General features: G+C 49.1%; 2 protein-coding genes across 2 annotated transcripts; both read right to left on the bottom strand.

The window, feature by feature from the left end:
- Positions 1 to 1,628: 1,628 nt before the first annotated feature.
- LOC101775797 (peroxisomal membrane protein 11-5) lies at positions 1,629 to 4,423 on the bottom strand. Its single transcript, XM_004964333.4, has 8 exons — positions 4,268 to 4,423; positions 3,189 to 3,396; positions 3,015 to 3,089; positions 2,827 to 2,901; positions 2,531 to 2,611; positions 2,350 to 2,424; positions 2,088 to 2,261; positions 1,629 to 1,976 (listed from the first exon to the last, which is right to left on the bottom strand). Exons 2-8 carry the CDS (start codon positions 3,378 to 3,380, stop codon positions 1,947 to 1,949), a joined length of 702 nt encoding a protein of 233 aa, XP_004964390.1. The 5' UTR covers positions 3,381 to 3,396; positions 4,268 to 4,423; the 3' UTR covers positions 1,629 to 1,946.
- Positions 4,424 to 7,210: 2,787 nt separating this feature from the next.
- Positions 7,211 to 9,592, bottom strand: LOC101775392 (BAG family molecular chaperone regulator 3). Its single transcript, XM_004964332.4, has 4 exons — positions 8,924 to 9,592; positions 8,563 to 8,819; positions 8,256 to 8,402; positions 7,211 to 8,150 (listed from the first exon to the last, which is right to left on the bottom strand). The coding sequence occupies exons 1-4, from the start codon at positions 9,204 to 9,206 to the stop codon at positions 7,830 to 7,832; spliced, it is 1,008 nt and encodes a 335-aa protein (XP_004964389.1). The 5' UTR covers positions 9,207 to 9,592; the 3' UTR covers positions 7,211 to 7,829.
- Positions 9,593 to 15,952: the final 6,360 nt, after the last annotated feature.

Here is a 15,952-nt window from a genome sequence, read left to right as displayed (position 1 = left end):
CCAAAGATGCACTCCATTATGCTAACCCCCAAAAAAAAACAATAATAATAATAAATCGTTTTTAGTCACAATGTATAAACAGCGTCCAAAACCCTGGCACATGCAGGAACCATTGCTTTACAAAACCCGAAACTGAACATTAACTTATGTAACCAAAGAACCAAAAGAAAAGGAAAAAGGAAAAAAAACAAACAAGAGCCGATCCGATCCGGATGAAAGGATTGGCTGGGCGCCTCAACCTTATCACCAGATGGGCAATTTGTCATCTCAGCTTGTACCACAGCTCATCTGAACCTTTCACAATTTTCCAGATCCATTTCACTAATAGACAATCATTCATAATTTTAGTATTAATGACTAGAAAACCCTGGTGCGGCGTTGCCGCGGCTATCTATAGTGACAAGCGGTATATCTCCAAGTATTATCTGAATTGTTGATATAGCAGAGTAAGATCTTATTTACTATGCTTGCCTCTCGGATTAAAATGGAAAGAGGTGGAATGAGCCTCGCCAAGTGAGAAGGAAGATGCGCCAGGACCTCCTGCTCCTAGGGGCGCCTTTCCTTTGGGCCATTCTTCAGTTCTTCTAGTAGCTAATTGTAGATACTGCATTTCTAAGATTGCTAAGAAACTGAGATTCTACGTTTCTTGGATCGCTAAGCAAGTGAGAGGTGACACACAACATTGTTCAACAGTTTCAAGAACTGGATGGGGGAAAATCTTCTGCTTTTGAGTTATACCAGAAAAATGCAAACCACTACACAGAGTGAAATGCAAAATTTGACTGCAAACAGTCAACGCCTCAAATCGATAAGCTAGAGTTAGGATTTTTTTTAAAAAAAAAGCCTCATTTTGAACACGCAACAATAGTTATTGCCTCCTAGATACTATTATTTTCTTATCACAACCTCTTATGAGAAAGTTTAAATTTATGCAGAATCAGTGGCACTTTAAATGATGTTGTTGAATTGCTTTGTTAACTGACAAAGGAGTTGAGGATCAAAACGCCATTGGCAACAAATGAAACAATAATCTTTGCAATAAAAGGTAAACTGGAATGGAAGAAAGTGAGACGGAGGGGTGGGCAACCTCGTATGCCCCATAGATGTGCTCGAACTTGGCCTCTGCCTCCTTCCTGACTGTTGGCGGAGTGTTCTTGCCACTTGCCAGGCTGCCAGAGTGTTGAGGCCGTCGTCGCCGGCTTCGCGGTCGACGTTGAGGACCATGCAGTAGTCCACCCCCATCTCCCTGGCCGCCGGTGGCAGCAAGTCCCTGCGCCTTGCGAATCCTGGCATTTGCTCGACCCCAGCCACGCTCAGGCCTCAAGGAGATGGCTCGCCTGGCGCGAGTGCCACGGGGCCACGACCTTCTCTGTTTCCAATGCTGAGGACCTTCACATAGGAGAACCAACCGGTAGCGGGGCCGGGTTCAACGAGCATGGCGTGGAGGTGCGCGAGGCGGTCTACGGCCGCGTGGTGCGGCATTCCGTCGAGCGGGTTGTGGGCGCGCGAAGTGTGCCGCGTCCGCTCGCTGCCGGGGTGCTCACTGTTGGTGCAGGTACCTGTTGCAATGGAGAGCCCAGCGCTGGGTTGTCCTTGGAGCTTGGGATACACAACACAATCCAATCCGCTTCTTCCGGTGAGTGTAACAAAGGCCTTCCACGAAAAACAGGCTACACAGTTGGCATCAAATGCATCGTTTACACCGGCTATTTCTTATTTCATGACAAGTCACTGCGCCCCAATCTTACAAACCGGATCGTACAGTAATCATCAGCCACAAAGGACTGCTTTGCTACACGGAGAGGAAGAGGGTAAGCAGTGTTCTTGTCCACGACGCCCCATTTCTTATTCCATCCATCCGGAATTACTATTTCTTCTTGTCCACGACGACGATGCCATCAGCAGGCGACAGATACACCAGCTGCCCTCCTCGCCTACACATCACATCACTTGCTCTTGGCTGGGCTTGGAAGCAACTGCCGGGGAGAAGGAGAGAAAGGGTCAAAAGAAATGAAACTTAAGCTTTGGACTTTCCAGTGGGTGGCTATCAACGGACAACGAGGAAGAGGGTAAGCAGTGTTCCGTACCTGATAGCACGCGATCAGCGAGCTGGCAAAGCCAAACGCCCCGGTGACGCGGGGGGTCACCTTCTTTGGAGCCAGCTGCAGTAGCCCCACCGCAACAACTATGTCGAGGCTGGATTTGATCAGAGCAAGAAGCCGCTCATTTGACTTCTGCAGCTTCATCCGGTATTGCTCATTCTGGCAAAATCGTAAAGATACAGTTGAATATTTCAACGAAACAACAGTTTCACCGATGACTATTCTCTACTCAAGTTGAAGGTAGTACCTTGTACAACTCTTGGTGCTTGAGCTCCTTCTCTAGCTTCTTCATTGACTTGGACAACCGTTGGAGCTCAGCTAGCTATACGATTAGGCAAGAGTCATTTCCACATAGTAAAATGATTCTACATCCAGAACCAAATAAACCATACCGATACTCAGAACAGAACAGGAGAGAATAATCATACCTCAATAATGGTTGTGCAGGTGTTAGAACCGAGGAAGCAATAGAATGCTATCCTGCTGAGGAACTCCGCTCGCTCCTTGTTCTGTAAACAACTGGATTATCTTCCCATCTTTTGTTTGTCACCATATAAATAGAGTATGCATTTTCTTGTATGATTTCTTTAGCAGGTACAATAGGGCAGAACGATTCTGCATCAATTTTTCTTTGTTTGTTTCTTTGAGCAGAAAAAGGTATAGGGAAAAGCTCTAGCAGATCAAACTTTTTCTAGGCTGACGATATCGAAGGGAATTCTCAAACCTTGTATATTCCTGTCCTCCCAGCCCACACAATTTGATCCAGGAAGAGGAAAGTTGACAGCATTGCATTCTTCGACTGAGAGATACATGAAGACAATCGATCAGGAAGATTCAGAACAAAACCATCATCAGCTGAATTGAGTTCACAGATGAAGAATGTAATAATACCACCTTCAAGAATCAGCATACCTTCCCGAGTAAGATCAGTGGAAGTGGTGTTCCTTTGGCAGGGGGACTAATTAGAGCATGCAGGTCATTGACAAACTGTAGAGGTGATAGATAGAATCACAAATCATGTGAAGATTCAGGTTTGATCCTCTTATTAAATTTGCAATCTGTAGTATGCGAACGATTATACAGTACCTTAAAAAGCCTGAAAACTTTCCGAGCTAAACTAGTTGACTTGTCAACATTCTGCGCGGGCCCTGGTTGTCCGTTGCTCAGAAACTTTGATCCATACTGTATAGCTCTACAGATCTTATCTCTTGCTTCAGCCTTGTTCAGGTACAAAATGACCAGCGCAAGATCTCCTCTCACGGTCTCCAGAGAAGTCATGGTGTAAATTCAGTAACTGCATAAAGGAAATTGAGTCAAAACTAGAGCAGTGACTCAATTAACATCACAATGCAGAACAGGCGTGCAGTTAAGGCACAAAACGAAGAAACTAAAACTGAAGCTAATAAGGTATAATAAACAGATAAAAGTGATGCGGGTTCAGTCGAAGATATTCTCTGCGCGCTTGCATACAGACACGGGGGCAAATTTGCAGGAGGGCCAGCCTGTCGATGCCCCAGATCGGGCGACAGGTTCGGCAAAGCAGCGGCGAGCCGGGATTCGGTGGCGGCCGGCAGCCGCCTCAAGCACCAGCAGCGCCGCCACCGGAAGCCTCGCTTCCCCAGTGGCATCAAAGGTGGCAGGCGGTGGTGCCCTGGCTGTCCCCGGCACATCGCCGACTGTGTCGTGTCGTCAACCCGAACCCCACGCCGCTGCCCGCCGCCGATCTCCACGACCAAAGAGAAGCAAGAGAGGGGAAGCAGCAGACTGGGGCGGGTGGCGCGGCGGCGTGTAGGTGTAGCAGCAGACTTTGAGGATCGTGGAAGACGAAAGGATTGAACTTGTCCACGACGAGCAGGGGGGGTTGGCAAGGCAAAGATCCCTGAATCTCTACTCTCTTCCCGTGGGTAGAACCCTAACCAAACATACCTCCTCACACCGAAATCGAAGCAGCGAGCTAACGAATCGACGGCGGAACCGAGACTAAAATCCCCGCATCAAACCCCGAAATTCAGGGGGCTGCGTAGTACAAGGAACCGGCACCCATCTATGTATCTACTCCACCAAATCGCGCAATCCCCCGACGGAAATCGATCACCATGGTCAAGGGGGAACGAAGATGGACTTCTCAAACTAGCGAGCAATCGAAGGCGTGCAAGAAACCTCACCTGCGCTTGGGAGTCCGGCGAATCAACCTGCGCGGCCGGCCGGCGTGCCTGCCTTGCTGCAGCTGCTACTCGTTTTGCGGGCGATCAGTTGATTGGGATGGGCAGTACAACGAGACCCCACGCCTCCGCACGCCTCCCTCTTTAAATACAGTTGTATATTGAGCCGGTAAAATGGTAGGCGCACATGGAAGGAAACCTGCTACAAAACGTGCGCTCCTTTGCACATCTTGAGTACTTGTTATTCAAACCGTATTTGATTATGGGTTCTCCTTAGACAGATAAATTTGTGATTAATTATCTACTCTCCCTATATCTTATTCTAATATTACCTACTGACGGTGATTGTTACCCGACATCATCATCTAATCTAGTTGGAGCGCCATAAAAATTAATGTTGTCTTATAAGGTTACGAGACGATGTCGGAGCATATCTCCGACATCTTCTAGTAGTTTTATTTGTATCATGCGGACAAAAGTCACGATCAATGTTTATATTTTTTTCATTAATGAGGACTTTTAGTCTGGAAAGTTACAGCAGGTTTTTATGTGTGCAATTGGTCGGTCCCAAAGTGACAAAGAGTATTGCTAGTTTGCAAGGTCGCGCTATCCTAGTAGCTTGGTTGTGCGTTGTGCCCGTAGCGTAACCGTAGAATTCGGGCATAGTGGATGCCTTGGCACAGACCTGCAAGCAACCACTTTTGTTTCCTTCGGTGGATGATGACGGCCCATGTTTGCGCCATCCGTCAGTGGGCCCTTAGGTCCAGCTCTTTAGTAAATGGGCTTGCTAAAAGGAAAATTAAAGAAATATAAGAAAAATATAAATTACTCGACCTGATCACATACTGCGGACAAAGAAGGCCCAGTTACGGATCTTTTCTCTTGTTAGAAGATGACGGCCCACGTTGGCATCGTGTGCTATCAACTGCCGGCCTTTTCAACTCTTGTAGCTCTCCAGCAAATTCGGTCCATTGGACGTGGGTAAACTGCAACGCGAGCGCGCAGGGCGGCAAACAACACGGCCACCCGTGTCGCCGGCAGATGCCCTCCGACTCTTTTGGCATCAAGCCGCTCTGTCCCCTCCTCCAGGCTCCTCCAGCCATCGTCGCCTCTCCACTACTACTATTGGTGTTGCTGCATGCTGCCACAGCCCACAGGCCGGCAGCTCGGGCCTCCCGCCTGCCTAGTCTGGGAAGCCAAGCCAAGCCAAGCCAAGCGTCTGTGTTGAGTCGTGGTTGCTCTCGCCCGGGACGGGGACGACGGACGGCGACCACGTAACCGACAGGCTCACGGGTCTGAAATGGAGAGACCAAGCAAGCAAATAGCCTAGCCTAGCCTCGCCTCCCAGCCCCGGCCGGCCCCGGACTGCCACTGCCACGCCCACGCAAGCAAGGCTGCACCGGCGCACACGGGCGCGCCAGCAGGAAATGGCCGCCGCGTGTGGTGCGACTTGCGAGCGCATGACGCCAAAGGCCAAGCACAAGCAGGGGTCTAGTGTCGGCGAGCCGCCTTTTCCTCCATCTGCGTCGCCGATTCGGCCGGAATTCCACGCCATCCATTCATTACCTGAAAGCTATACGCACGAGTATGTGTAGGTGTATGTGTGTGGCCCGTCCCTCCTCCTTTCTGTCGTCCTACTTTTCACTTACTCCATGCATCAGCTTGATTGAACACAGCTCCTCTTTGCTCGCACGCCCGCGTTCCGCGCGAAAAAACGGACGGGTAGCCTTCAGCCACGGCCGTGGTTGTTTTGCAAAAAATACCCTCCGGTATCAAAATGATTATGATTCTTGGATTTATCTTTGATTGTAGAAAATGAAATGAATTCAAGATACATGTATTCAGATGTCCATTTCATGAATGACAAAAGCATGATAGTAAAGAAATAAGTATTTGAAGTGTCGGTTGATGCACTGTACCCATTCGGATCGCATTTCTATCATTCTTGATAGGGCGCGCCTGCCGATCGGCTCTGCCTGTCATCCTAGTCCATCAATCACTCACCTCCAGCGTGTTCAGCAATGCTCCAGCACCCACTTCGTCACAAAGAAGGAAGAACAGGGACGGCCACGACTTCCACATGCGTTGTGATCGAAAGAAACCTCACCTCTCTCTCGCTCTATCTCTCTACGCCACTGGTCTGCACGCTCCCCGCTCTTGTCTGTACCAACCGCGCCACAAGCAGCCTCCCTCTCCGGCCAGCGGCGCCTCCTCCCCTCGCCATGATCTCACCTCACCATCCGAGATGATCCATCGGGGGATCCCCCACGACGGACGACTCAACCACCAGGAATAATACGCTGCTAGCTGCTGCCTCCACAGATGGCACACAACACATGCTCTCGATTCCTCCCACTGACACGGCAACAACGGGATGTGCTCCTGCTAATCCGCCAATTCACCAGCTACTGTACCCGGCCAATCATCCGTCACATGCTGCTGGTTCCATTTGTTTTTTTTTTCTTCAGGTTAGCACTGACGACCAAGCAACTGGTAGCTAGTTTTGAGCATCTTGTTACATGTGTTTTTTCCCTTTTCTTTTCTCCTCTCACTTACTAAAAAAGCCTTCAAGTGAGCGAGCACAAACAGCTCGGATGGACGCAAACGGGGCACCTAAAAATGTGGCACGGCGGCAATAAAGAATTTCAACGCCGCACCAACCCACCTGCCCACTGTTCATCATCTCTCTCTCTCTCTCTGAAAGGAATCAAGCCTGACAGATAGGCGCCAACTAACTCAGCAGGAACAGCAACTAAAAATCTAATTGTTTTTTATTTATATCTTTATTACTATTATTATGTTGTTATCTTTCATTGCAGGAGAAAGAAAAATTCTGCATCGACCAGTGAGCAGTGACCACTGGCTGGCCAGTCTCACCACTCTCTGTTTTTTTTTTATAAAAAAAAACATCTCATCACTCTCAGCAACAGTGTAATCCATGTGGTATTTTTGGTAGCATGTCACGGTTCACATGACTCATGAGACTGTACTATGCATGTAGGAAGGCATGGCTACATTTCTTTCTTTCAGTGTTCAGACACCCAATTGGAGACCGACAACCCTTTTGACTCGACTTATTCCCAATCTGTTTGAATACACTTCACTTGCCCTAAACCAACTCTCTCTTCTCTCTTTTCTCTCTCCTCTCTCTGAATAATATGCACACAAAAGAATCTGAAAAACATTTGGTGAACAAGAAGAAGAAGAATAGGAAAAAAAAAAGTAAAAAAAAAACTCTCACATGCATCCTCACATGATGAACTGAACTACCAGTGGTACCATACCATGCAATGCAGCGCGACGCGATGCGATGTGTGTGTGTGGCCAAGCAAAGCAAAGCAAAGCAAAGCAATCACCGGCGCAAAGCTAGCTAGGCTAGCCCAATCATGGCCTCATCAAGGACACGAGCGCTCTCATGGATCCTATCAGATTTCTGCCGGGGCACGCACGGGGGTGGGTGCAATTCTTGGCACACAAGCATTGCATCTCATCTGCACTGCATTTCCGCCTTTCGCTTTTCCGATTCCTCCTCGCCCTTTTGCTGCTTGCGCTGGTGATCGATCGGTCAGAAGAGCATCCAGTCCAGCCGGTTCGTCGGCGGCGCGCCGGAGGACGCCGTCGAGCTCACGGTGGTGGTCGACGACGCCGAGGATGTGGATGGAAGCGACGACAGCAGGTCGAACATCTCCCACCGCGTCTGCCCCGCCGCCGCCGCCGGCTGCTGCTGCTGGTGGTGGTTGTACTGCTGCCTCGGCTGCTGCTGCTGCTGTTGCGGCGGCGGTGGCTGCTGCTTGGCGGCGGCCTTCTCGCCGGATTTGCGGATGATGGCGGCGTTCTTGGCCGCCACCGCGTCCAGCGTCTCCACGTACTTCTGCACGCGCTTCACCTGCAATACGGGGGATGGATTTGATTCGATTAGATTAGATTAGATTAGCCGCGGCATTCAAGAATTGCTAGTGAAATAGTGAATGATAGATGAAAGCTCCCTCACCTGCATCCGCCTCTGCGCCTTGACGTCGCCGTCGGCGACCACCGCGTCGAGCCTGAGGAGCTCGTTCATGAGCAGCTCCGTCACCTGGACCACGTCGTTCTCCGCCACTTTCTCCCCCTTGCGCACCGACGCGTCCAGCGCCGCCACCTGCCAGCCAATCATCACAGATTCAGAGGTCAGGTCAACTCCTCTGCTCTGCTCTGCTCTGTTCCCCCACTCGATTCGATGGGCTCGGAAAAAGATGCAATCTTGGGATGGGATGGGCGAGCAATGCGGGTCAGGTCACCGACGCGAGTACGCGACGCACCTTGGGGGCGAGCTTGTCGACCTCGGCGGTGACCGCGGCGACGGCCTTGGCGGCCTTCTCGAGGTGGCCGTTGCGGCGCTGCTCGATGAGCCGCCGCGCCTTGGCCTCGGGGTCCTCGACGACGACGAGCTTGGAGCGGTCCTTGACGCCGGCCATGTCCAGGAACGCCTTGGAGTCCCGCTCCTTGTCCTTGTACAGCACCTTCTGGTCGTCCGGGTGGAGCCCCGTCTTCGCCGCCACCAGCTTCTTCAGCTCCCCTGCACCATGACCCAATCAATCGTCAGATACATACTTGGTCGCCGGATGCCGGCGGCGTAGCCTCGTCGGCATCGAATTGATCGATAGCTGCAGTATTACTGACCGAAGGACGCCTCGGAGCTGATGTAGATCTCGTGCGTGACGCCGGCGTGCTTGACCTTGACGCGGATGGTGGGCACCGGCTTCACGTTGCGCGACGGCTCGTCGTCCGACACCCCGCCGCTCCTCTTCTGCACCAGCATCCCGCCGGGCCGCACCTCCCACACCTCCTCCGCCGTCACCCTGCCGTTCCCCGCCGCCGTCGGTGCCGCAGCCGGCGGCGCCTCCTTGGCCGACCCCAGCTTCGCCGGCTCGCCTTTCCTCGCCTTGGGGGTCGCTCCCAGCATCCTGTCCCCTCCCTGCTCCCTCTCCCCTCGCAAGCTACCACTACCTGTAAGTAAAGCTCGGGGGGGCGCCGCCTGGCCGCGCCTTTGACCGAGGCAAGAACGAACGAGCGAGCGAGCAATGGCGCGCCAAGGAAGCACACGCCGCGGGTGCAGCGAATTTGAAGGCGGCTAGCGGGGGGGATCGGAGTGGAGAATCCGAGGAAGGAGACGAACGGATGGATGGATGGATGGATTGGCGGACAGCGAGGAGGAGGAGGAGGAGGGAGGAGGAGAAGCAAATAATGGCAGCGATGAGGGGAACCACCGCATGGACAAGGGGAATATATACGCCATATAGAATAGCGGCCACTGGCCACATGGCAAATACATTATCATCACCCATTCAAGCTCACCTCCAAAGGAGAGGAGGAAGACGATTTAAATCGCAAACCGTTTCTAATCGATTTCTTCTGAATGCAAACCTTATGATTGTTATCTTGACAAGCTTGGCCTGATTGCAACCGTTTTTAATTTTTTTTTTTGATGATGCAAAATAGAATTGAATTTGATGCAACTGCAGATGGAGAAAGGAAGGAATGCATCGTCGCACATTGCAGCAGCAGCTGCTTAGGTAGATGCTAATGGCACCATCTGGAATCACTGTTCGTCCTTTTTATTTCTGTTTGGTTTATGCGATTTCGGTGCTGTTTCCTGCTTGTCCTGATGCTACCTGCCTGGATTTAATTCATTCGTTTTTATTTATATTTGATGATTGATCAAATCAAAAAAAATTAAAAAAGGGGGATCCTGCGGACGTCCGTGGGGGCTGATTCGTTTTCGTTTGGTTGGACGTTGAATCGCCCGAGTGTCGGCCGCCGCTGCTGCTGCCGCCTGCTGGTTTGCTTTCCCCCCCTGCTATTCGCGATGCGCTGTGCCTGTCGAGACACGAACGTCCCAACCATCGCCCGTAGAATTCAAGGCAGCAGCTGGGTAAAACGCATCTGAAAAAAACAAAAGAAAAAACATCTGCAAGTAACCGGTAACAGTTACAGGTGCTCATCACTGTCACTGGCTGCTAGACAAGGTGCTGCATCAGCATTCAGCAGCTGGGGGGTAGCTCGGCAGCAGCTTGATGGATGAGCTGTGGGAATGCGCCACCGCACATGCAGATGAAATGATCAGGGGATCTCCGAGCATTATTAGCGCCGGCCGAGGCATGAGCAGCCAGGGTTTGTGTTCGTTGGCTTCGGCTGGCTCTGCTAACCACTCCGAGCAAACAAAAAAAAATCGTGTCAAGTGTCATGGGGCGTTTTGATTTTACGATGATGAGGAAAAGGGGGAAAAAATAAAAAAAAATGGATGAATTGAGCAAGTTGGCGTATTGTGGAGGAGGGTAGCTGAAGCTCGAGTGCAGAAGGCAACAGTCTGAGCTCCACCGACAGTCAGGGGTGGGCCTGCCACGCTGGCCGCCGCCCCCTCCACCCGTCAGCCCGTCGGCGTTGACCGCCGAAAAAGACGCTGTAACCTCTACCGCCCCCCTCTTGCCTCGCCGGCCGTCCGTCCCCGGCTTGCAAATGGAATCTCTCAAATGCCGGGGATTCGATTCCAAAACACCCATGCCAGCCACGTTTCAGCACAAGTGCCACCCTATGCTTGCTTTCTTTTCCTCGATCCCTTTAAAATTCTTTCAGCAAACGAAAGCAAAAGCCTCGGGATCTTTCCACTATCTTAGTATAGCGGCAGCTCTCTCCTGCTGCCTCATTAAAAAAAAATGTGCAATAATCACTTCCACATTCTGCATAACAAGTTTTACTTACTGATGGTAGCAGGTGATCTCTTCTTTTTAATATAATATAATCGACAGTTCTTCTAACTCGTTTCAAAAAAGATGGTAGCAAGTGAGCTTACAATCTTAGATGAGCTTATGTCGGTTTTCATCCCGTGATGATGATGAACAGGCTCACCTTTCAAAAAAAATGATGAACAGGCTGAGATTTTTGGCAGGTACAGAAGAGCGGAATCAGCTGCCGGCAAGAAAAGGGCCGTTGCTTCTTGCTGGTTGGTCCATCCAGGCATGCTGATGATCCCCTTTGTTTCTGCAGCATGGGGGTTGCTGCCACGGAATCCGAATGTTCCCGGCCACGCCAACCAACTCCCAAGGATCGAAAAGCTCCCAACACAACCATGGCATATCCCGTTGTTTGTAGGCTGTAGCTAACACCGACGGACACGGACTCTAGCTATAGTACATTCAGGGGCACATTGGCATCAATCAGAAGCACTCCCCCGGCCCCCGGTGATGCCAGGCAGGCGAGCTGCGATGCGATAGGGTATGGTTAGGGAGTCATGTCATCAGCAGGAAAAAGGACAAGGATCGGGGAGGGAAGGATGGATCTGCACATACGCACAGAAACCACAACAAGTGAAGGCATTATCTTAATAGCTATAGCGATCATGGCATGGGGAACTAGCAGCAGCAGCGACGGGAACGATCCATCGGAAGGTGCCGCCTCCCTGTCAATCACTCGCCGTCGCCGCCGCCGACCGACCCCAGCCCATCGTGGCAGCAGGCGGAAGGAAGAACGCCACGGATGGTGAATTGCCGTGGAGGATCGGAGGAGGTGGGAGACGGGCAGGTGCCGAGTTACCCTCAGCTAACGCAGCCTACGACAGGCGTGGCGACGGCATCCGCTCACCTACTTCTCCACCGCATTGCATTGCATGGCATTGCCTCACAAGTGCTGGCATACTGCTTCAGCCTAGGTAGTGGAGTAGAATCTAGTGGATTTTCGCTGCGTGCCTGTGTAGCAAGATTGATTGCCATCCGTTGTTGTCTTGCACGCATTGCATATCGTGCGTTCACCCGTAGTCCATAGATGCTACTGCTATGCTGCGTCACCGACGATGATCTTCGTAGCATGAATGAACTGGCCTCGTGCGTGCGCATGTGTAGCTGCCACAAAACTGCCCTTAATTTAACCTAGGCGTGGCATGGTCCATGGGAACGAATGAACTTTCTCAATTTATATAGACCGTCCATGCCTTCATCTTTGCATGGCAGCGAATCGTGTAAAGGTATGCAACTGCCTAAGGAAAAAAAATATGTGTAAAGCGAGATCGGAGCAAAAGCAGAACCATCATTTCGCACCTCTACTCGATCCTCCTAGCTACTCCCTCCATTTCAAATTATAGGTTGTTTTAGCTTTTTAGATACATAGACTTTATTATGTACTTAGATATACCCTATGTCCGATGCATGATAATATCTATGCATTTAGAAAAGTCAAAATGACCTATAATTCGGAACAGAGGGAGTATTATGCACCTAGACATATAATATATCTAGATACATAATAATATCTATAAATCTAAAAAAACTAAAACAACCTACAATTTGGAACAGAGGGAGTACATTTTTTCGATAAAGGGAAAATTTATTAAATCCAAGGTCTTTACATCAAGCTGACGCAAATTCCTTGAACTATTTTCCCAGCTTCTACATTACCAGGATGCACACAGCCAAAAGAAAGAAAGAAAAAACGCATAATCAGCAAGCTAATGGCTGTCAATCCATAGACTAGACCGCCATCCATGTGCCTGAGTAAAAAACTCCTTAGCCACCTGAGCCAAGTGCTGCGACACCACTGCAAGTAAGCTCTGTGAAGCTAGTTTATGTACTATAATCTACGAATGAAGCCAATGAATAACTGAGAAGATAACCTGCAAAGGAGAAGGATTAAGTTTTCTTTCAAAGACACAATCATTCCTGCAAAGCCATAACGACCATCCCAAACATATATGATATGCTATGAGGCTGCAGAAGACCTGAAGCCGCATGTGTGATGGACCATATTGTGCATGCAAAATGACCATCAAAAAACAAATGTTGAATAGTTTCATCATTGGCACAGAAGCAACACTTCTTGTTGCCTTGCCAATTACGCTTAGCTAAGTTATCTTTTGTCAACACCACCCCCCTTCATAAATACCACAACAAAATCCTAATCTTTAGGGGGGCTTTTATTTTGCATAAAAGTTTGTTCAGGTTGGGGACATCTTCATGCATCATGGCTAGATAGTGAGATTTCACTGAGACTGTACATGTACAGTATGTACAGTAGGTGTATGTTCAAGTGAAATTCATCTTGCTCTTGGCTCAGCACTATATTAGCAATACGTGGATATAGATTATTCCGTGCTGCTAACTTATTGCCTATGAGATCCCTACGCCACGAGATATTGATGGGTGAGGAGATTAAAACTTATGCTATAGTATGTTATTTGTGTCGAGCTATATTATATAGATAAGGATACTGCTCACGCAAAGTTGCATTACCCAACCACTTATCTTCCCAAAATTTTATTTGTGTCCCATCTTTAACTGTGAAGGTTCCAAAACCAAGGAGCTCTCGTTTTACCTTCATCAAACTAGCTGAAAAATGGGAGTCTTTTAATAGAGGTTTAGAATTGAGGTACTTATTGCGTAAAATTTATTGCCACGTCCCATCGGTTGTGAGTAGTCTAAAGAGCCACTTATTAAGCAGCACAATATTCTTATATCTAAATCATGAATTCCTAGCTCCCCTTGATTTTTTGGTTGACACAAAATACTCCACTTGGCGAGACGATACTTCTTTTTTTATCATCAATAATGTCAAAAAAATCTGGATAAAAAATAGCCTAACTTCTTTAGCACTCCTCTTGGAATTGCGAAGAAGGACATCATATATATGGGTAGGCTAGTTAATCAGTAGCAATCGTCCTCCTATTGAGAGATGTTTGCCTTTCCAGCTACTCAGTTTCCAATCAGCATTCGATAGTTTCCTAAAGTGAATAGAAATCCCTAAATACTGGAGAGGGAGTTCACCATCATTACAACCAACAAATCTATATATTGAGCGATTGAATCTTTAGCCTTACCAAAACACAGAATATTTCACTTTTATGGAAATTTATCTTAAGCTCCGAGAGTTGTTCAGATGCACAAACAATAACTTCATGTTAGGAGCTTTTTCCAGGTCATGTTACGGAGTGGGGACATGCCATGACTCATACTGAACCTGATATCTCTTATTCTTCGAATAAAATTCCAGCGAGATCACCATCATCCCGGGCGGGGATTCACGACCGATCGAGCTCTGAATTGACCGGCCGGCAGACCCAGTGTCGGTCCGTGACCGACTACGGGTCATCATGCATGGCGACCGAGATCGAGGATTTTGTCTTGCTGCAACCTGCGTAGCAAAGCCTCTGCTCTGACGATGGACACGTAAACCTATGGAAAGAAAGAAGAGGGTTTGGTAGCTCCGTCTTCTCCCAACTCCCATCACCAGGCACCAGGCATGATCCTTCTAGCTACCTGCAGTTGGTGACATGGAATATACGACAACCAATCATTGGCGTATGCAGTTCGGTTCCTGCTCCGAAGCGCCGTTGCAGTTGCAGGCCAATAGACCATAGACTGGCTGTATAATTAGGTACAGTTCGTTCACATTCGGATCATTCATTCATTCGCAGGCCGGTTGGTCGGTCTGGCTGTTCATGCATCGTCTGCTGAATCAGTAGTATGGACGGAGCATATGAAAATGGAACCAAGTCAGCATCAGGATCGTTCGGTCTAGTGCTCTACCCCATGTGCTGCTGCACGGCTGCACCACCATCCTCGCCTCGGCTTCCCATTTGCTAGCTCCTTCTGGCCGGTCAGTGGTTACAGCAACTGATCATGCATGTGGAGGACTGTGCTGGCCAAAGTCTTCTCCTCCCTAGCTGATCTCTTCTCCCAATGCAAGATCGAGTTGCTTTCCTTTTCTAATCTAAGTGTTACTGGTGAAAACTGAAAAGTAAAGGTTAAGCCAGTGGAGCTCCATCAGTTGCATTGATTTCAGTCATTAGGAGAAGCTCATACGATCAGAGGTGGTAAATAGCTCTCTAATTTAGTCTAACAAATTTAAAGAACGAGTTTAATAAGAACTGAGCCACAATATTATATAATTTTAAACTAAAAATATATAGAGCTGAGTTGGATTGTGAAGGAGATACGAGGACCATGATCCATCACCACATCTGCGCACCACTGACCAACAACGCCAACGCGCATGTGATTATTGTTTAACCACTCCAGCTCCAGGTCTCCGCGGCACGAGTTTCAGACATTGGATCGGAACCGCGTGCATGTTCAGAGATTGTTGTATTCTAAACGGCCGGTCAGAGAGCGGATGCAGAGTCAGAGGACCTAGCCTGAGGTCTAAAGGTCCCGAGCAAACAACTTGCTTTAGCCTTTGGGGTCTTGTGGATCCCAAGGCACGACATGGATGTATGCACGGTTCTGATCTGTGCACGTCTCTCGATCGAAATCCAGTGTGATCATTCTTTCAAAAAAAAAAAATCCAGTGTGATCCATCCATCCAGTGTACTGTACAATAGTTGCTTTTGACCTTGGAGATGCCCCCGTTCAGGACCAACAATCCGGGTTCTGACTTCTGACTCCCGGAGGTTCCAGATCCCAGTGCTCTGAGCTGGTCCTCACTCATCAGCCATGACTGGGGCTCTACTTTTTTTGAGAAGCCGAAGCACATGGTCTAAGGGGGTGTTTGGAAGGAGGGGGTTAAAGTTTAGCCCCCGTCACATCGAATGTTTGGACACTAATTAGGAGTATTAAACCTAGATTAATTACAAAACTAATTACACAACCCCTAGGCTAAATCGCGAGACGAATCTATTAACGCCTAATTAGTGCATGATTTGACAATGTGGTGCTACAGTAACCA

Source organism: Setaria italica, chromosome IV (assembly GCF_000263155.2).
Source record: "Setaria italica strain Yugu1 chromosome IV, Setaria_italica_v2.0, whole genome shotgun sequence".
Lineage (NCBI taxonomy): Eukaryota > Viridiplantae > Streptophyta > Magnoliopsida > Poales > Poaceae > Setaria > Setaria italica.
Note: the sequence above shows the minus strand (reverse complement) of the source record. Positions and strands in the feature narration are given on the sequence as shown.

What these genes read in the sequence shown, in the direction of transcription:
- LOC101775392 (XM_004964332.4), bottom strand. Translation starts at nt 9,206, where the DNA reads ATGCTGGGAGCGACCCCCAAGGCGAGGAAAGGCGAGCCGGCGAAGCTG. An exon ending in CAGCTCCGAGGCGTCCTTCG is followed by an intron (nt 8,820 to 8,923) that starts GTCAGTAATACT and finishes GTCATGGTGCAG; the next exon opens with GGGAGCTGAAGAAGCTGGTG. An exon ending in AGGCGCAGAGGCGGATGCAG is followed by an intron (nt 8,151 to 8,255) that starts GTGAGGGAGCTT and finishes CCCGTATTGCAG; the next exon opens with GTGAAGCGCGTGCAGAAGTA.
- LOC101775797 (XM_004964333.4), bottom strand. Translation starts at nt 3,380, where the DNA reads ATGACTTCTCTGGAGACCGTGAGAGGAGATCTTGCGCTGGTCATTTTG. An exon ending in AGCACCAAGAGTTGTACAAG is followed by an intron (nt 2,262 to 2,349) that starts GTACTACCTTCA and finishes CGATTTTGCCAG; the next exon opens with AATGAGCAATACCGGATGAA. An exon ending in CGCTGATCGCGTGCTATCAG is followed by an intron (nt 1,977 to 2,087) that starts GTACGGAACACT and finishes TCTCCCCGGCAG; the next exon opens with TTGCTTCCAAGCCCAGCCAA.